We start from the raw sequence: 21342 nt of genomic DNA on the forward strand, positions 1-21342 counted from the left end.
GTAGAAGATGACACCAGACCACACCTTGCACAGGAATTTGGTTTTTATAGTAAAAGTGACTGAGATTCATGGAAGAGTATTAAGCAGTTGGGTAGAAAATGGAATGGAAGGCCATATATTGGATCCTTTAAGACAGGTTAGGAAGCTACTGTCTATCTAGGCAAGAAATCACGAGCACCTAATCTAAGGTAGTGGCAGTAGGAATGGAGACTTGAGGGATATAAGATATGGGGAGGGAGATAAAATGAAGAGTATAGCTCTAGAATGACTCTGGGTTGCTGACGGATAGACCAGATAGCCGGTGATATTTCCTCGGTTTGGGCACATGGAATGGACTGGTGGAGATGGTTGATCCAGAGATCACAGGCTCTATTGGAACCATGGAGTATATTGTGTCTGTGATACACATAGATATAAAGCTAAAAGGGGGTTGAATACATGAGTTGGAAGCTCAGGAGGTGAATGTGACCAGAAAATACCAACTTGACCCTTCTCTGCTGGTAGGGATTAGTGGAAGCCATGTGTATAGATGAGGTTTCCCAGAGAAGCAAGGAGGAGAAAGGAAGCAGAGAACAGTGACCTTCAAAACAAGAGGAGCCTATGAAATATACTGGGAGGGACTGATGAGAGGGTGTGGAGGTCTCCATCTAAGAGGCTGGACCCCTAAACTCCCAGGCTGGGGAAAGTAAGGGGAATGGACAAAGAGCTCCCACAGGACTGAGTCTTTCATCTTTTCTGGATACTTCAGTTAAACTGCTCATGAGTAAAATATGTATAATCAGTGCAAAGTTTTCCTTTCCTTGCCATTGCCTTTCCATCCACGCTGGGATTCACTGAGCTGCTGGGAGGCCTTGGTGGGTGAAGTGGAGTCAGTCTTTGTGAGAGGCTGGGACTCGCCCTACTTTCATTGTTAAATATGGACTTTGTAATGCCATCATTTTATATATTTCTGTTGACATTTGAGAACAATGCTTGTCCTCATTCCAGTGTTTCTAATATCCTTCTCAAGAACCGAGGCCAGGGTAAAGTGTGCAGCAGAAATGCAGAAGAGGTTTAAAAACCGCCTGTTTTGCACCTTACCTGCACTTCATCAAAGAGGGTCCTTGCTTGCTGCAGTGGTATTGGGACACTTCCGAGACCACTCACGGGTAGATAGGACACTTCAACCAACCATTTACGAAGCTTTTCTGCCATCTCCTGATAGCGCTGCCACTGGCGGATCTGGCTGTCAATGATGCCCCGCCTCTGCTGGGCCCTGCGTATCACCCCCTGCCACTGATTACTGAGAAGGGTCAATTTGAGGTTGAACTCATCCCTGGTGAAGAAATAATTACATAAGGAAAACCACCGTTATCCTGGATGTAGTTACATAATCAACCGATACATACATACATACTTGATGACCGTACGCCCTAAGAGGTGACCTAGGGCAGAGGTTTTCATATATCATGCCATGATCTGTTATCAGGTCTACTGAAAGTAATTAAAAAAATTAATAACAGTTAAGCTATCAGTGTTTGCACATGGTGAGTGTGTTCACATCTTAGCACAGGTGGAAGACATATCTGTAGGGTCAACTGTCATTTACCCTCTCTCAGAGTGCATGAGAGGGGACAGGGTGTAGGGCAGCAGCTACAGTGCGAACGGCTCCCTGGACGTGCCTGTAGCCATGTGTGCAGCACGGGGCAGCATCCTGTGCATGTAACAGCAGGAAAGGAGGGGCCCAGCTTATCTACAACCTCTGTCTTCAGCTACAATTATAAGTCACTTTGGATGAACAACACTGGGTTACTTTAGCTAGAATCAGAAACCATTTAACTAAAATTATGTTACATAAAAATATTTTTAAAAACTGTACTCCATAAACTCTCAGTATTCCCTCACAGTAGACAGTCCTAATCTTTAGCAGATGATTTCACATACTAATCTAAATCATCCCTTCTAACGTTTTAAGCCCTCTTCACTTGTTCTTAGCAAAATGAAAAGTATCTAGTTATCATTTTCTGAATAAAGGTTGTGCCTATACTTAGAGATGTTAAATTTTATTTACGCTTTCTCAATTTCAGGCTAACTCATCTCAGATCTTGTAGTTGGTTCTTCCTACCTCTGTTTACTACCTTTAAAAATGTTGGTAGTTTTTTATTATGTTTTCCTTAACATCCAACTGTGGCTTTAGAACTGTTTTGTCCAGTATCAAATAGAATGAGTTTCTTTATAGATTACAGTGTTAATCACACATTTTAGTACTAAAGTGTAACATTACTTGCTCATTCTCTATGTTACTAGTGTTGCTTTTCTTCCTTCCTGTGGGGGGGCTTCTGCTCTGAGTTGGATTTACTGTCCTGGGCTCCTACATTCTTGATACCTCTTATTATCGAGGGCCACTATAAACTTTGATTTTGTAACCAAATGTGTTATTAAGTGCTTCTGGTTTTGAGAGGAAATTGTGATATTTATAAGTTAATTTCAGTAGAACCAAATATGATGAATTAGGTTCATGAGACTTCCCTAAAAGTTACAAGCATCCATCATCTCTGAAAACATCTAACTCCAGGGCTTGGAGAAGAGTACCCTAAATATTGCTTCACTATCAGCTAGCCATCCAGGGTCTCTTTGGAGCCTCTGTCCTCACTTTGTAGAACCAAGCTGCTCTGAGCTATCTGTCAGCATGAGGAACTACTCAAAACACGATACTGGGCTCAACGCTGAACTTGAACTCTCAAAAACAAAACGTATAAACGAACTTTTAAAACGCAATACATTTGTAATCTAGGACCTTGCTATTTGTCAACAGGCTCTCATCTGTAATTTTTTTCACTCGCAACTTTCAAAATTATCCTTGGGTCCCACCCTCCCTTTTTCATCTCGTTGGTGTTTTTCCCTGCTAACATTTAAAATTTAATAGATGTTGGCTTGAGCATGAATTTTAAATTTTATTTTACTTAATGACTCAAGCTTTTATAATATTGTTACAGAGTAGGGAGGATAAAGCAAAAGATAAGTTAATTGCACTTGAATGTGTCTTATTTTGAAGGCCTTAAATTCTTAGTAAAGCTCACATTTAAGTTTGGCTTCCTTAGAATAGAATAAATATGGCATCACATTTTGCTGTTCCAAGCTTAATCATGAAAATCTTTCATGTACTTCCAAAGAAATATCCACTTAAAACTGAAATTGCGTCCAAAACTTTAAAAAAAAAAAACTCTTAATAAAAATAATGACTTATTTTCTATTTTTTTGGAAAAAAACTAAGTTAATTATAATCACAACTACTGTTCTAAATATGGAAAAGACATACATATGTGATAAAATAAATGAGGTTTGTACACCAAATATTACCACAGAAAGTAATGGGGTAGAGTAAACACTGTTACTAAGAAATGTAAATATAGGACGAAATTGCCAATTCATATGCCATAAATCTAAAGAGGAGCTAGATTTTACCTCTGCATTTTGAATACAGAGATAATCTGCTAAGTAATAAAGAGGAAGCAGGGTTTCAGGTTGAGTGTAATCTGACTTAAGTTAACCCACCATTTTCAAATGTGGAGGTGTTATCATGGTATAGGAAGCCTGGCTGGTCCTGACTAAAGGCAAGGTACATGAGTGGTAGGCTTGATTCTATTGCTACTTAGTTATGTGACCTCGGTCAAATCAGTTCACATTTCTGGGTCTCAAGTTTTCATTTGTAAACAAGAGAGATGGTCTAGTGATCTCTATGTTCCTCTGAGGAATAAAATTTCTGTAATCATATGAGAATATTAGAAGCATCTGTTGACAAACCACTGATACATCACTGACACAATTCATTCTGGTCTATTCATTAATTCTAGTCCCCTACAGATGCCTAGCGAAGGTTGGCTAGGTGTTTCCAATTACTCTATGTCCTGCATGTAATATAATAGCACTTCTTTAAAAAGTTTCAATACTTAGTCATTTCAGAGATTCAGACAAGTCTTTCCTCCAATTTCTGAGGCTCCTCTCCAGTACAATTGCCTTAGGAAAACTGGCTCTATGCCCTCTAACCTGCTCATTCAAAAGAAAATGGTTAATTTACTGGAACCTTTCTTCATAATAATATATCAAAGATCCTACCTGTCATCAACTTGACCTTGTTCTAGAAGATGCTGTCCATCAACAATGATCGAGTGTAAAATCTGCTGACGACTGAACATCTCTGCTTGAAACAACTGTTATTTTTAAAAAAGAAAAACATAATTTAGAGTTCCTAATTTTAGTGACCAGTTCTCCAATAACTTTCCAAAAATGCTGGTTCAAGCAAGACTATGAAAAATATTTCCAGCTGAATCAGGTTGTATATGAAAACCTGCAATGTAAGAATATTTTTAAACCATCAATTAAGATAAACTTAAAGATACAGTTTCGTTTTTGTTTACTAAAACTAAATGACTAAAAGTAGAATTATGTTTCCCTTCTTCCTTTCAAAATCACCTAATAAAGTTAGTTAACACATAATTTGTATTGTTTTTTTTAATATGCAGAATATGGTCCATTTTCAGACAGAGAATCACTTAAGACCTTTTAAAAAGTTGAAGAATGGAAAAAAATCCACCCTTTTTATAAACTCACTGTTTTTCAATTTAACTCAGTTAATAAAATTGTTTCACTGCTATAAAAGCTCAAGAGAAAGTCTTTCAGGTTTTCACTGTTTTTTAAACAGCTTTATTGAGATAGAATTCTATATCATACAATTCACCTATTTACAATTTAATGATTTTTATTATATTTCCAGAGTTATACAACTATCACCACAATCAATTTTAGACTATTGCCATAACTCCCCCCAAAAGCTCCATACTCATTTTCAATCACTCCCCATCTCCTTTCAATCCCCCCAGCCCTAGGTAGCCACTGATCTGTTTTCTGTCTCTATGGATTTACCTACTCTGGATGTTTCATATAAATGAGATCAGGTAATTTACTGTCTTTTGTGACTGGCTTCTTTCCTCTTAGCATAATGTTTTCAAGGTTGATCCATGCTGCAGTATGTATGAGTACTGTGTTCCTTTTTATTGCTGGATAGTATTCCATTAAATGGATATACCACATTTTATTGTATTCATCATCAGTTAGTGGATATCTGGGTCACCTCCACTTTTGGGATATTATGAATAATGCTGCAATGAACAAAATTCTGGTACAAGCTTTTGTAAGGACATATATTTTCCTTTCTCTTGGGTGTATACTTAGGAGTGGAATTACTGGGTCACATGGTAATTCTATGTTTAACACTTTAAGGAACTGCCAAATTGTTTTCCAAAGTAGCTTCACCATTTTACATTCCCACCAGCAATGTATGACGATTCCAATTTCTCTATTCCCTCATCAACACTTGTTTTCTTTTTCATTGTAGCCATCCTAGTGTGTGTGAAGTACTATCTCATTTTAGTTTTGATTCATTGTAGATTACTTCACTGTTGGTCAACTCTATAAAACTGGACTTAAAAATCCCTTACACATATTTAACTTTTCTATTTTTAAAAATTTAAGCAAAATGCCTTAAAATTAATTTCATCTCTTTAAAGTCCAGCATTAAGCTTTTCTCTGTTTTAGCTGCATCCTATCTCTCCATTTGTGTATATTTCATAAACACAGGAGCAAGTTAGTTACAGCAGTAAACAGCAAAATAGAGACTAATTGCAAATTGATTAATTTGCTTTTTGTATCTAATTCTTTCTTGATGTGTCTTGAGAAATGATTATAATGCAGTTTGATCAAGAGGCACGCCTGGAGATATTTGGTAGTTTGATTTCCTAGTATAAAATATGTATATGTTTTTTAAAGAACTCACAATTTTTATTTATCAAAGACTTTTGATCAAAGCATAATCTCCTAAGCAACTAGCCTTGACAATATTAGTGTAGTCTGTAATTCAACTGGGAAATTATCTTACCACAATTCTGGCACCATACCTTGCAGGGTACTGAAGCCTGCCCCATGCTTATAACCAAGACTGGACTGCATTTTTGTGATTAAGATATTGAAACTTCAAGCTTAAGAAAGAAGGCAAAAACATCGCATGCATTTGAGCAGATTCAGCACACATTATAGGACTTTCATTCTTCCACATGGCATTTTGCAGCATCTTCCAAAGGCCTAAAACAATTTTATCACCCAAAAATGTACTGGCATAACTTACCTCATGTGCTCTTTGCTGCTCCAAAAGATGCTGATAATTGCCTGAAATCTCTACTGCTAACTTCTGTTCTGTTTGAACTAGGAATTCCATCCATGTTTCACATTTTTCCAAGAAAGTTTGATGTTGTAGCAAAAATGACTGTAACTTACTGACAGAAGGAAAATGAATAATGGTGATGCTGTTGCTTTTTTTCTTATACCTTCAGCATATAAAACTAGATTAAATATTCTCTGTTCCAATTCTAATTTGACCTCCACAAAGCTCATGTTAGGTGTAAAATTTTGTGAAAAATCGAAAGAAAATTGAAGAAAAGAAATTTAAATGACAAAATTATATATATTTAATATATTCTTATATAAAAGTTTTATTTTTTGATTAAAACAATATTCAGTACATTAAACATGGGAAATCACTTCATATTTTGAGTTTCTCACTTTTAGTTCAAATTGTGTGAATAACATTGGAAAGATCTAGAATTTATAAATATATACAAATCATGAACTTATTTCTACTGATATTTCAGAGTGGCCAAAACATCTCTGGGTTACTCTACCTGAATCTTTCTGTAGTCTGGGAGGAGATCAGAGACCAGTGCCGGTTCAGATTCTGCATCCTTTTGATTTCTTTATCATTTAGGGGTAACCTGTATCCAAGCTCATTTAGCCGGTCTAAATCTGGGACCATGCTGCTGAATTTTAGCATCTGTCCCTGAAAGCAAGATGCAAAACTAGATTTAGCACCACGGTCAGAAAAGGCAGAGTTCTTTCAAAAGTGCACAGTGATCTTCTGATTTCAGGAAGAAGCTGGTCTTTGGTCTCCTCTGCATTTCTAGGCCACCCCCTTGCAACCTCCAGTGCTGCAAAGAAAGCAAAGCTGGATCTCTTCATCAGCTTCCACTGCTGCTGCTGCTGTTGCTGCTATAGCTACTCATTATCCCTTATTGAACATTTAATAGTTTATGTGTATTATTTACTTGATTTATTTACTCATAAGTAATTCTTGCTTGAACTGATAAAGGAAGAAAATTGTGCTGATGACTGAAAGGACTTATTTCTTACCCTTTATATTTCATTTATCCATGTTAATCTGCTCCTTTATTATTTAATAATAATATTAGTTATAATAGTAATAGCTAACTCCCATTTATTGAGCACATATGAACCAAGCATTGTTATAAGAGCTTTACAGGTAATAACTCATTTTATCCTCAAAACAATCCCATAAGGTAAGAACCACTACTATTCCCAATTTACAATGAGGAAGAAGAGGCACAGACACTAAGTAAATTGCTCAAGGCCACCCAGCTAGTAAGTGGTAGAGCCAGGTAAACACGACTTGTTGGGTTCTCCTTGGATGGAACACAATCCCACCTGAGCTCCCAAATCACCACCCGTTATCTTAAGAGCTTCAGTTTTAGGTCCCTGACCCCAACCCCAAAGTTGGTGAGACTCAACTGAGAAAGTAGTCTATGTTTTCAGATCGCTTTCCTCCCTTCACACACAGGACGAAGCTGCCTGTCCTGGTTTTCCTGTGGGTGTTCGTAACTCCATCTAGGAAATCAGCTACAGGCAGGAGAAAAGGTCAGGACACCTTTGGCTGTGTGTGTGTCCACTCTGTGTGCTCTGCAAAAGGCTCATAACCCTGAAGAGAGAATAAATCTTGCCAACTGTCGAAGCCAAAAGCAAACTATTAGATGGCAGAATTTCCACAGGTGGACATCAGCAGTGAACAAAACTGACATGCCATGGTCCCTCTTATGGTGCTCAAAAAGAGTAAGACACTATTCCAATAGCAGAGAGAACAGCAGTCACCTATCACATGAACTCCTTGGATGGTACGATGAAAGTCTGAAGAAAAATAACAGTGGGCTATGAAACTGTGTCGCTGGGGGGCCTGGCCATGGACAGAAGGGGAGGCTTTCTGAGAGTGACCCTGAATAAAATGACCAGGAGTTGATGCCTTTTGGGGACAAGGAACGGATTCAAGAAAGCGGGGGATGGGCATCTTACACACAGACGCCGGGAAGCACTGCAGCTCCCAAGTGCCTGGAGAAGGAGACAGAAGGTGGTGAAGGCGAGACCCTTAGGGAGGTGGAAGCCGGCTATTGCTGGTCTTGATACGTCGCACAGATCTTTATCCTGAGAGCAGTGGGAAGCCATGGAGGGTTTTAAGCAGAGGAATAATAGTAATAAAATGTGCATGTCTATTGTATTATTTTATTTACTGTAAAGTCGTTCATGATTAAGTAAAATCTTTTAAAAGAAAAAGATCGGGCTTCCCTGGTGGCGCAGTGGTAGAGAGTCCGCCTGCCAATGCAGGGGACACGGGTTCGTGCCCCGGTCCGGGAAGATCCCATATGCCACGGAGCAGCTGGGCCCGTGAGCCATGGCCGTTGAGCCTGCGCGTGCGGAGCCTGTGCTCCGAAACGGGAGAGGCCGCGATGGTGAGAGGCCCGCGCAAAAAAAAAAAAAAAAGAAAAGAAAAAAGAAAAAGATCATTCTGGCAGCTATAGGTTGGAGGGAGAGAGGTCGCTGCAAAGAGGTCCACAGAGGCTGAGGCTGTGGCCTTGGCCCCTGAGCAAGATCGGACAGCGTAAAGTAGGAGTGGATGATGGTAGTGATGGAGATGGGAGGTTCAAGAGCTATGAAGGAGGTGATGGATTGGGCGCAGGGAGGGCCCAGAGGCAGGAGGAGGACTGAGGTGGACCCGAGCTCTGCTCCTGGGGGCCTCCCATCACGGACCACGAGATCAGCTTGAGCTCCGTGCCACCACTCCTCTCAAGAGAACAGGAAAGCAGAGCTGGCAAGAGTGTCCTTGGGAACAGAAAGTAGGCATATGTCAGGAGTTTTGAGTTTTCTTTAGGATTTTGAAGATAGAAGATCTGGAACGAGGATTTGAACACACTTACCTTAAGTTCCTCCATCCTTTCCTGGATGGTTGAGAGGTCAGACGAGTGGTTAGGGTCCTGCCCTTGTAGCATTTCTTCAGCTTCTACTATCCAGGCTTCCAAAGCTTCTAAACTCTTGGTAAAGGTTTCATAGTCAAGAACTCCAGCCTTTTTTACACAAAAGAAAATTGGTATTTAGAAATCTAGTGAAAGGGCAAGTGGATATTAAAATTATTTTTCATATTCTTGTGCCAAATTGCCATGCTCAAGGTGCCATTTCTAAAAAGACAAGGCTACCATAATTTAAATTTTCTTCTTTTTATTTATATAGTTTGCTTAACACTTAGAATTACTTCTACGTGCCATTAGTTAACCAATTAAAGTTATTTTTTACATACATTATCAAACAGAAATATATTCTGATTCTTGCAAAAACTTGTCAGGTAAACATGACTGTTAACGTTAAAGCCACTTAATGTCTATTAATTGAACATATTTTACCGTGGAAGGAAGCAATGATTTGGGGGCAAAAGTACATTGTCGAGAAAAGTGCAAGACTCCCATGTTCCCTTGACCCCATTGGAACTTCCAAATTTGTTTATTTTTTAACTTCTGGTCTTGAAGGAGGCATTGTTTCGATGATGAAAAGTTTTTCTTTCCTGTGTTTATGCCCAGGTTTTATAGAATGCCCAATTTATAACACCTGCTGAATGTGAGCTCTGTACCTGTAACATAGTCTGCTGTTTGCAAAGAGCCTGTTCTAGGGCACGTAAGTGTTGACTCAAACAGAGTTGATCAGACTGAATGGCCGATGCTGCCGAGGCATCTACTTGTTGCTTGAGTTGCTCTCCCAGCTCGTGGAGAACGAAAAGGGAATCCTTAACTGTCCCCAGTCCTTTGAGGAGGTCCTACAGAAGATGAAAGCATGCCCATCATGAAACAACATGTTAAGTGTACTCCTTATTATAAACAATTAGGAACACTCAATTCTTTTTTTTTTTTTTTTTTTTTTTTTTGCGGTACACGGGCCTCTCGCTGTTGTGGCCTCTCCCGTTGCGGAGCACAGGCTCTGGATGTGCAGGCTCAGCGGCCACGGCTCACGGGCCCAGCTGCTCCGTGGCATGTGGGATCTTCCCGGATCGGGGCATGAATCCGTGTCCCCTGCATCGGCAGGTGGACTCTCAACCACTGAGCCACCAGGGAAGCCCAGAAACACTCAATTCTTATTTGTCAAATTATTACATTAAATAACCTTCACCTTCAGGGAAAAAATCAAGAACTGAATTCCATTTTTAAAAACACGTGTGTGTATTAACATTTAAAAAATGTACTATTCTGATTATAAAAGCTACATACATTCATTGTAGGACATTGGGGAAATGCAGAAAAACGTATATAAACAAGAAAAAACATTATCTACAAGTAGAGCCAATAACTGAAAACATTTTGGCAGTTTTTTCCTGCCTCTTCCTGTAATTGATATCAAATTGAAAACCCAGTGCTACATTTTACCTTTTTTGACTTAATATTATACACACAAGAGAGGAACTATACGTGTGGTCACATTTTAGTGGTTACAGCACACCCTCCCCTCTTGGTGGGTGCAGAAGCCTAGCTATGGCTCTGGTGAGCAGGAGGAAGGGTAGACTCTATCTCTGTTCTTTTCTGTGATATCTCTTGCCTCCATTTTTTGTGGAACTCTTTTATATGCTCCAAATTAATAAGCTGGTGGAAATTCCCTGTTTCTGGTTTCCATCTACCTCTGAGGGATGACAACTGACTGATTCTTCCACCTGTTGCTGGTGCCCCACCAGATACAGAGAGAGCAGAGCCTGCTACACCCGTGCACGGGCTACAGTGAGAAGGGGAAAACAAAGGGCAACTTTAACCCTGACAGAGAGATCAGAAAATTCACAGCAATCATCTCGAGCACTAGACTCTAGAACAGGCATATCTCAACGAAGGAGGACTGAAAATTGAAAATGACAAATTTCATAAAGATAAACTATGTGGAAAGAGAAAAAAAGCACAGAATTTACTGTAAATCTTAAACTTTAGCTTTAAAGTGATTATTCATTTTTCATGTGAAGGTCTTAGAATGGGTTAAACTTTTATTTATGTGCTTTTTATAACTTGCCTAATTCTAATAACTGATTTGGGAAAGTTTATAAGAAGGTCTTTGAAATAAATTCATTAAAATAGAGACAAATAAGGACAAATAGTAAGAGGCATGTGATAGGTGAAACGAGAGAAGAATTGCTCTTGAAAACCTTAAGTAGGTTATTGGTAGCTCCAGTGAAAAAGAGAAATATTAAAAAGCTATTAAAAAGAAGTATACCCATAAATCAGGAAAGAAAGACCTCTTCCTACCATTAAGTTCTTAGAAGAAATTATTATGTGGATGCTTACATAAGAGATAATGGACCTCCCTGGACAATACTTTGGAACAGTGGAATTTTAAAAGATGTAACATTACTCTTCATATGGTCATTTCTTATATTGACCATCTCTGTAAAAACAGATAGCCTAAGTCTTTCACATGGACTGTATTCCATTAGGAAAAATGGGAAAACAACTCTTTAAAAATAAAACAACGGGAGGGGGCCTCTTAAATCTGTTACATGTGCAACTGTGTTCTGAAAACCTAGCAGCCTCTCTGATACTTGAAACAATTATTTTTGGATAGTTGTCTCACATAGAGACATAACAAAAGCTTAAACACAGCAGCACCAGCCCTGCTAAACTTGAGAAGTCTAAGCTTGAGAAGTTGGTAACACGCAATAGTTCTTGGACATACGTTGCAATCTTGAATCCATGTGGCAACTTCGTCGTCCGCGATGTCCTTGTCAGTGGCTGCCTTCAAGAGCTCATTGGTTCGACCCTCCTGCTGTTGAACTGTAGCAGCACACTGTTTGGAGTAGTCCTTGTATCTCTGCCAAAGCTGAAGTAGGGCCTTGCTGGCGTGCAGCTGCTCTGCAATCTCTTCCAGCAAGTGATTCCATCTGGAAAAGATAGCCAACACTCATGGGCTGATTCCCACCTCTCACCAAATGCTGTTATTTACTATTTTATTTTTCATGATCCTGGTTCATGTGAATATGGAAATAATGCAGATGTCTCATTTCTACTGAATGTAATAAAAAGTAACATTTCACTCTCATATTTCAAGGGTAGGTAGTAGAAATGAGGTCAATCTTGGGGTATACCGCAGTTCTAATTCCTTTCTGAATATCTTCACTACATTTACTTATCCTTAAGTTCATTTTGTGAAACTGAAAACATTAATAGAATAGAACCTATAAAGCTCAAATTCAGAATGCCAGTGTATTAATTGTATTGTTATTTATAATAAGATCGTGATATGAATAATGAGCAACCGGCATGTTCCATACCTCATATTGACTTCTTTTAGTGTATTGGTAAGAGTTTCTGTCACAGGCGGGTGACTCTCTTTTAACAGTTGGTTGGTGACAGAGCCAAATTTCTGTAAGCTCTTTTCCTGTTTCTCTAGATCATCTTGAAGACTCTGCCCAAAGGAAAAGTGCCACAGATGACATAACAGGATCTAAAAATTCTAATGATCAAGTTTAAGAGTAACTTATAGCTGTTTTCATAAATACAAACATACAAATACAAAAACCATGCCTTTGCCCCAATGCTTTATGAGCTTTCTTTAGATAACCATTTTTTCTTTTTTATGAGTTTGTTCTTATGGGTGTGAGGAGGCCTCTTAACAATTGAGACTTCTTGGAGTGGGAGCTGGAGTTCTGCTGGGAAAGCTCACACGGGGAGCCCCTGTCCACCATCGAGGAGGAAGGTGTGGGGTTGCTGGGTGTGCAATCCATTATACTGTGGCTCTCTTTGCTGCTCAGGGTCAAAGTCCAGATCTCTGCTTTATTACTTACCCAAAGTTGCTCTACCAGAGATTCCTGATGGTGAGACTTTAAGAAGTCATAGCTTTTCTGAGTACCAGCTCTAAGTTCTATCTCTGATGTTCTTCCTTGCAAAGAATATTTATTAGGCAGGCTATAGGCTTGGTGGAGTTGTCTACCAAGAACCAGTGAAGAAAGATATTTCCCTGGAAATGTTGCTGAAGTGATAGACTCAGTTCTTAGTAAAACTCCATAGGTGAAGCAGGCTGCAAAAATCCAGTCCCACTTACCACTGATATATGGTTGCCATCAAATCAAAATATATAAGGGATAGACCCTGAATCCTTTCATATCTTAAGACAGAAGATGAGAAACACAGAGTAAGCTCAATTAAAAAGTACTTCTAACCTCCTCAAAGTTATAAAATGTCTTTTTAAGCTTACTATTCTCAAAATAAGTTTTAATGATTCTTAGTATCTGCAACAACTATTTTAAGGTTTAAAGAAATTTAACCTTGTACTTTGTATGTACAAGGTTACAAAGTACATACTTTGTATGTACTTTGACTTCCCTGGCGGTCCAGTGGTTAAGACTCCACACTTCCAATGAAGGGGGCACAGATTCGAACCCTGGTGGGGAACTAAGATCCCACATGCCGTGTGGCGCAGACACACGCACATGCACACGCACACACACAAAAGAAGGAAACTGTATATGCTCATTTTATCCTTCCTCCCTCCTGCCTCACCCAAAAAAAGGGCATTCCCTTCAGAAAGTATGCATATCATGTCAGCAACATATAAACTTTGATTGCCAAGCCAGGGACGTGGACCGATGTAAGGAGGGACATGCGAGGCTATCACCCCACCCTTTAGGGCCTGACTTGCTCATCCCATAGGCTGCATTATTTAGCCAGGGAGAAAGGGCAATGGCAGGTGAGAGCACCCAGCGCCCAGGTGTGCAGGCGAGTGAGGGCAGCAGCTGATTGAGAGCAGTGACCTAAGAGAGGACAGTGTGCTGTTTAAGTCAAACAGCAGCAATGTCCTCCTGGATGAATACAGTGATGATGGACACACAGGAAACCAAGCAGTAAGCGCTAGAAAAGGAGGATTACATGTACACACCATTGACATTCTGCTCAATGCAAAGAAAACAACTTAATGGTTTAAAAGTTTATGACTTTTGTTATTTTTCTTTTTGTTTTCTTTTTAATCCTGTAGAATGTGTTTAGAAAAGCAGGATAAAAAAGAGAAGGGGAAGACATAAAAGGCAGCAATAATGGATCCAGGAGATTGATTTGGGTATAAAATCATTTTATAAAATACATTCATGTGGATTTTTTTTTTTTTTTTTTTTTTTTTGTGGTACGCAGGCCTCTCACTGTTGTGGCCTCTCCCATTGCAGAGAACAGGCTCCGGACGCGCAGGCCCAGCGGCCATGGCTCACGGGCCCAGCCGCTCCACGGCATGTGGGATCTTCCCGGACCGGGGCACGAACCCGTGTCCCCTGCATCGACAGGCGGACTCTCAACCACTGCGCCACCAGAGAAGTCCTCATGTGGATATTTATATAATTAAAAAATCATTTAGTTATATACCAGTTATTCCAGAATTTGGTATCCACAGGCAAGTTTGGTTATGTAACAAATAAAGCAGGTAAAATTAATTTTAAATATTTTTAAAATAATTAAATGTAAACAATATACACTAATTATTCCAGGATGATGTTCGCATTTGCTCATTTAAAAAAAATTTTTTTTCTCAAATTAAAAAGGATGTTAAGGATGGGTTCAATTCATCCCTTACCTGAAGATTGTCTACCTGAACCTGCACAGCTTCTAAAGATCCGGTCAGCAGACGGAATCGGGAGAGAGAGTATCTGGCCTCCATGAGGTAACTGTTTATCTCATCAAAGGCCACTTTGTGGTGGCTCCACTGGTCAAGCACAGACTTCAGCAGGATCTTTAATTGCCCAACCTTTTGAAAGAGACAGAGGCTTCTTATAATTGCATAATATTTTAAGTGATAAAATATATAAATATATATTGCATTGATGGGAAAAATATTAACATTTAAGAACTTCATTGGGATTTCAACCATTATAAATAAACTCAAATTAAAAAAAAAGATTTGAAAAGTAAAATGTAGCAATGTTGAAATTTAAGCCTTTCATACTTTTGATCATGCAGTCTAAATTAAAATGCTTAAAAAGGTTTTATATATATATATATAACCTTTACCTATAGTACATATTATTTATATGTATTATAATATAAAAGTGATAAAAGGTCAGTATATTTAATACCACAGTTTAGGAAACATATTAAACGAGTGTTTTAAATGCATTAACCCATTTTATTCTCATAACAACCTTATGAGGTAGATGGGATCGTTATGCTCATCTTATATTAAGGAAACTGAGGGACAAAGAGGTTATAAAAATCACCTGAGATCATACTGTTAGAGTGTGAAAGATCTAGATGTAAATCTAGGCAGACTGGTCCCAAGAAATGAAACCTATCTATCATCTGTCCATCTACTTACCTACCTATCTATTTATCTATCTAACTATTTACCTATCGATCCATCCCAGGTATGTCCAAGCTCTCTCTCTCTCTCTCTCTCACACACACACCCACACACACCCACACTCAAATGAATATCTTAAGATAAAACATCCAAGAACATTCTTTCCTGTACTTATCTGCAACAGAAAAGGTTTTAGTTTGATCTGTATCATATCTGCTTTGGACTTCCTGGATTTCACTTCTAATCTTTTGAATATGGAGTAAGTATGGCCATGATTAAGAAAAGAGATCATATAAATTAACTTGCACCTGAATTCTCTGCTCTTTTTCTTAGCATAACCAAAAATGTTGAAACCAATCGAGGTACTATCACATGGGCCAAAGGCCTAAGAAAACGAGGCAACACTCCCGCGTACAGGCAGGTGTCAGGGCCTGTCCTAGGAAAGTCAGGAACAAACATGAATGTAAAGCCAAGAGATCAATGAGAATTTCTAAATCGTCTATTTCTTCCTTGTATTATTTTTGGTTGTTTTTCATGAGAAGATGTTTCTGTGAAAGAACCACTCAATTTATTTAGATGGTAAATTGCTTCCAAAGAATTGTGATGATTTATAAAAGTGCATAAAATAAAACGAACTAGATTTAAAATCGGGTTAAAGATAAGGTAATTAGAAAGCTGCCCTCGGAGACCATCACGTGGACTGTGAGAAGCGGTTTGCTGGACACCTTGGTCCCTGTCAAGGTGTCAGTCTGTTGGTGCCTCAGCCCTCACCTCTGGAAAGTGTGGGCAGGAACCACTGGCACAGGTGTGTGCAGAGCAGGAGTTGTTACATGTATTCTTACTGGAGGATTCAACCCTCTATTCAGCACATAATGTCAAACATCTTCACAGAGCTTACGTTTTAGTGAGAGAATTTAAATAAACGAGCAGACCATATCATATGTTAGAAGTTGATAAATAACACAGATAAAAGCAAAGCGGAGAAGAGAGTCAGAGAATGTAAGGGGAGGGTGCAAAGGCTGTCATTTAAAACAAGGTGGTCAGGAAAGCCCTCCCTGAGATGGCGAATTTAAACAAGGGCTTTGAGGAGAGGGAATGGCCATGCGGATATTAGCGAGAGGGGGCTCCGGGCAGAGGGAAGAGCCAGGACAAAGTCCCCGAGTGTGGAGCACACCACTGGGTTCCAGACTAGGGGGAGACCAGAAGCACAAGAAACCTGTGGGCTAGCAGTGGGAACCGCATGGTTTTGGCCTCATTCTGAATGAGACAGGAAGATATTGCGGGGTTGTGAGCAGAGGACTGGTGTGATCTGACTTCCATTTTACCAGGACTTCTCTGGCACGGAGACTATTTAGGAGGCCACTGAAATAATCAAAGCAAGCAGTGACGGTGACTTAGACCTAGGTGCTAGCTGCACAGAGTGGGGCAGAGGCTGGATTCTAGATGTATCCTGAAAATAGAGCTGACAAGATTGTTGATGGACTCTGTGTGGGTCTGAGGGAAAGAGAGGAGTGAAGAATGACCCATAGGTTTCAGCCCATGCAACTGGACAGGTAGAGCTGCCATGAACTGAGGTGGCAGAAAGTGTAGGTTTGTGGGGGAAGAATGGGAGTTGGGGGCTTCCCTGGTGGTGCAGTGGTTGAGAATCTGCCTGCCAATGCAGGGGACACGGGTTCGAGCCCTGGTCCAGGAAGATCCCACATGTCACGGAGCAACTGGGCCCGTGAGTCACAACTACTGAGCCTGCGCGTCTGGAGCCTGTGCTCCGCAACAAGAGAGGTTGCGACAGTGAGAGGCTCGCGCACCACGATGAAGAGTGGCCCCCGCTTGCAACAACTAGAGAAAGCCTGTGCACAGAAACAAAGACCCAACACAGCAAAAATAAATAAATAAATAAATAAAATTAAAAAAAAAAAAAAGAATGGGAGTTGGTTTGGGCAGGAAGTTTGAGATGTCTAATGGTCATGCAAGCGGAGATGTCTACAGAGGACTTCCCTCTGTGTCTGTCTCTGTCTATAGTTTAGGCGAGAAATCCAGTCTGAGGATACACATCTGAGAACCATCTGTGCCTAGATGGTATCTATGGACATGGGAATGGCTAAGATTATTAAGAAAGTCATCTTCATAGTAATGTTAATTACAGGAAACATCCAAAGCTAGGCTCTTTAAAAGAAGATTAATAAAGTGGACTTAACACTACCAATAGATGCTGTGTAGATTCTGTGATTATTTATTTATTTATTTTAGGAAAACCAAAACCTATGTCACATTTGGACATGAGATGGCAACCACAGTCTTGGAGGCAGCTCTCCACAAGAAACCTTACCATGTGGTCTAAATTTGCCCAGGTGTGGTTGAGATCCTGAAGCGTGCTCATGACAAAGCCAGAGACTTCTTCTTTCTTGTTCTGAATCAAAGCAAGTCCATTCTGCTCAATTTTCTCTACCTCTTTTTCTTTTGCTTTAATCAAATCTTCCAGATCCTGAAAGACGAAGAAACAGTCATTTTAAATTATTCTATTATGGAACTCTGGGGTACACTGAAATTGAGCCATTATAGTCCCACAGCCGAAAAATCTTTTATTAATCTGAAAAGCTTATCATTCTCAGGATAGGGTCGCCAGAGTGATACTTCTTCTTACATTTAAATTTTTAAAATTCTCTTTTCATTCCATGAGAAATTAGCATAACAAAAAACACACAAAATTTAAATGGCACTAGATAAGTTTTTTCAAGAAGCTACAAGGAAAGAAATATATGTTGGAAATGGTAACATGATTTATATTCTCACATTCATTTATCTTGCTGTTGGAAAAGTTACACAGTCCTAGCTCATGGGATGAAATGTGTTAGAATGGTATTCTGGACCCCAGTATCTGAGATTTAGTTACATTTCTGTGACTATCAAGCTGTGCCACTTTGAGCAAGTGAGAAACTTCCACAGGGTCTCAGTTTCTTCAGATGAAAAATCAGAGTCTCTATTAACCTGTCTTTCTCCCTAAAATACTCTGATTCTAAGTGAGTATGAAAAGTTGTACAAGTTTTTTTTCATGAATTGAATCCTCATTTTCTTTAGAATTTGCATTTATAATGGTCAGGATGAAATGTTCAAAAAAGAAAATGAGGCAATGATCTGGAGGTCATACTTAACCATAATCCTCACCGATATTTTAAAGCCATCTGAAACTCTGGAAAGCTCAGTGAGCCAGGCTGAGACTGCTATCAACATTTTATGGATGAACAGTGGGAGATTATGTCATGCAACCTGTCTCCAGTCACAAAAAGGCCAGAAGTAGAATTAGAATCCAAGACTTCTGAGCCCACTGACTCCCAGCCCAGTGCTGGAGGCAGATGGGAATTGTGGAGAAGAGGTAAATCCATGTCGGGGTGATGTGAGAAGCTGTATATTGATCCTGGTTACATGCTCATAGTCAAAAGTACACCCCCCAGAACTAGATATGCAGATTGTAGGCCTTGGAGGTTAGAGCGAAGAAAATTGCAAAATATTTTAAGTTTGGATAATGTCTCAATTCTGTGAAAAAGATTTCCAGCTTCCTGTCATGATCCACATATGGATAACTCCCTTGGGCTTGGGTAGTGCTATGGATAGGATACTAGTGAGAAGTCCTGGTCTCTGCTGTTTTAGTTACAAATGTACCTCTTTTAATTTTTGCTTCATGTGGTCCAATCTTTTAATCACTCCCTACCTTATGTATAAAATAGGAATAATAATACATTTGCTTATCTCAAAGGGATAACATTAGATAAATAAATCTATGAAATCCCTTTTAAGCTGTTAAAAACTAGGCAAATGTAAGAGTTTATTTTATTCAGCCATTTGGTAATCTGCACCGCTTCACTGCAAATTTATTTATTTTTCTCTCCTTAACTATTATGAAGCTATTTTTGCCTTGATATATTAATTAGAAGTTCATGTAATTAGTAGCCTAAAGAGATCATTTTTGTTTTGAATAACTGTTCTTTCATTTTCACTTTATAATTTTGTCAGTATTTTGACAGCTCTGATAATTAACCTGAAAATAAATATAGTGATTACCAGTGTTACAGGTCCTTTATACAGTAAAGAAAACATAATGAACTTTACCATTTAAGGATTTTTCTCTCTGCTTCTCTAAAAGATTACATAATCATAAATAATCCTTCCAACATTGTCTTTAATATGATCCTAAAACTCAACCACTGGAATTGAATTTATCCTCATTTATCCATAGATGTTAACTTTTTAAGTGAGCAATATTAAATGAATGACCCATTGCTTAGAAACACATCTCAAAAGTGTCCTGCACATTTATGTTGGCATAAAAGCAAAACCCAGGAGGGAAACAGGAATGAAATATATATTTTGTGCAAAACAAAGGTGTTTTCCTTTCCCTCCAATAATAATTAAAAGATGATTCTGTTTCTGATCAATGAAGGGAAAAGCCAAACCTAATATTTTTTTGCTATCATAAATCATTCTTAACTTGGGTTAATTCATAAATATCAGTTTTTATGTTGGTTCAAATTCATAAATCACTTCTGAAAGAGTGGGAAAATATCCAAGATTTTTTAAACAAAAGAAAGCTTGAATCCAGTCACCAATGTAAGTATGCTGGCTTGAATTCTACACTCTGGTCCAGAAGAACTATTTCTCAAAAATGACAATAAATTTTTATCAAGGTTTGTGGTACTGCCAAATGGAACCTGCCAGTTAGGCTACTGTGATTTATATGTGATGCCCCCAAATAACTATATGGTCTACTTTCATTCTGTTCTTTGTTTCAAAAACACTGACTTTTCATTTGACATCACAAACTGGCATTGGAGTTAAGTTCTTTCAACCATACTTGAAGCTTTTCCTCCTGACACTGCCTGGTGTGACCCTCTGGGAGGTTAGAAATTTGGGTCTGAAAAGGAGTGAAACTTGGTCAAGTTTCTGCTACATTTTCCAGCTAGCAATCTCTCCCTCTGTGTTAAATAGAAGACATGTACATAAAAGGAAAATGGAACATGGCAGAAAAAAGTATACATTAAAGAGAAGAAAAAATAGTAAGAAAGAGAAAAATAAAAGGAAAGAAGGCAGAAGAAAAATAAAGGAAAAGAAAAGTTAAATTAACCTATATTTCAGTCTTTTAATAGTCAAGTTTATTATTATAACAGTGTAACAAGGAAGCACTAATCTTGCTAATGTTAATGCTGAAATTATGTTTTAATTTTAATGAAAACATTTTAACTTACGAAGTCATCCTTTGAAGTAAAATTGTGAAATTCTGGCTTACTTGTACATTTTAGAATTCATAGCTTACTACTTGAAATCCTACTGGCTCCTGGAAAATTGAAAAGGCAGTAAGACTAGCTGATGCATGTTTTTGGTCTTCCATCTTTTACACACCAATCTTCTGATGTGAAGGTTTTTATTTTTTTTTAAATATCAAGTTAGTTCCCTGTATGATACTTTTCTTTACCATTTTCATGCACCCTCAAAATTGTAATCCATGAGCTTGTCAGCCCAGCACAAGAGCATGTGCTCTTCCTTTTGGAACCAAAAAGCTTTGACTGAGAGCTTAAATATACATCTCTTTACATATGCCCCTAAAGAAAAACTGCTGGTTGGAAGGAAGATCATTACCAAAGGCCTTTCTTTTTGAAAGCTGAAATATAAAAACAAAATTTGGGGAAATAAGCGTTTCTGTGGAATTGCTTCACAGTTTAACCTTCAATTGTCCTTAGGAAACACTACAGAGAGCTATCACAGCTAATCTGTAACACACTACAAATTATTGAATTATTTTTTAAAAATTACAGCATTTGCTGTAACAGCTTACATTTCTTTTGTATAAACAAGAATCCCTGAGGCAATATTAAGTGGTTCTAAGTCACTGGAAAACATTTAGAG

General features: G+C 38.7%; 1 protein-coding gene across 18 annotated transcripts in view; it reads right to left on the bottom strand.

Annotated features, from left to right (window-relative positions):
* SYNE1 (spectrin repeat containing nuclear envelope protein 1) overlaps positions 1–21342 on the bottom strand; it is a 466561-nt gene that overhangs the window by 82630 nt on the left and 362589 nt on the right. For all 18 annotated transcript variants that reach the window (XM_081251412.1, XM_081251411.1, XM_081251427.1 and 15 more), the window contains 10 exons: positions 17774–17929; positions 14725–14895; positions 12440–12573; positions 11845–12049; positions 9773–9955; positions 9069–9215; positions 6714–6868; positions 6161–6308; positions 4096–4190; positions 1081–1315 (listed from right to left, as the gene is read on the bottom strand). In XM_081251412.1, the coding sequence (XP_081107538.1) occupies positions 1081–1315; positions 4096–4190; positions 6161–6308; positions 6714–6868; positions 9069–9215; positions 9773–9955; positions 11845–12049; positions 12440–12573; positions 14725–14895; positions 17774–17929 (1629 nt within the window). The remainder of the gene's footprint in view (positions 1–1080; positions 1316–4095; positions 4191–6160; positions 6309–6713; positions 6869–9068; positions 9216–9772; positions 9956–11844; positions 12050–12439; positions 12574–14724; positions 14896–17773; positions 17930–21342) is intronic.

The sequence above is a fragment of the Mesoplodon bidens genome (assembly GCF_964165515.1).
Source record: "Mesoplodon bidens genome assembly, chromosome: 12".
Lineage (NCBI taxonomy): Eukaryota > Metazoa > Chordata > Mammalia > Artiodactyla > Ziphiidae > Mesoplodon > Mesoplodon bidens.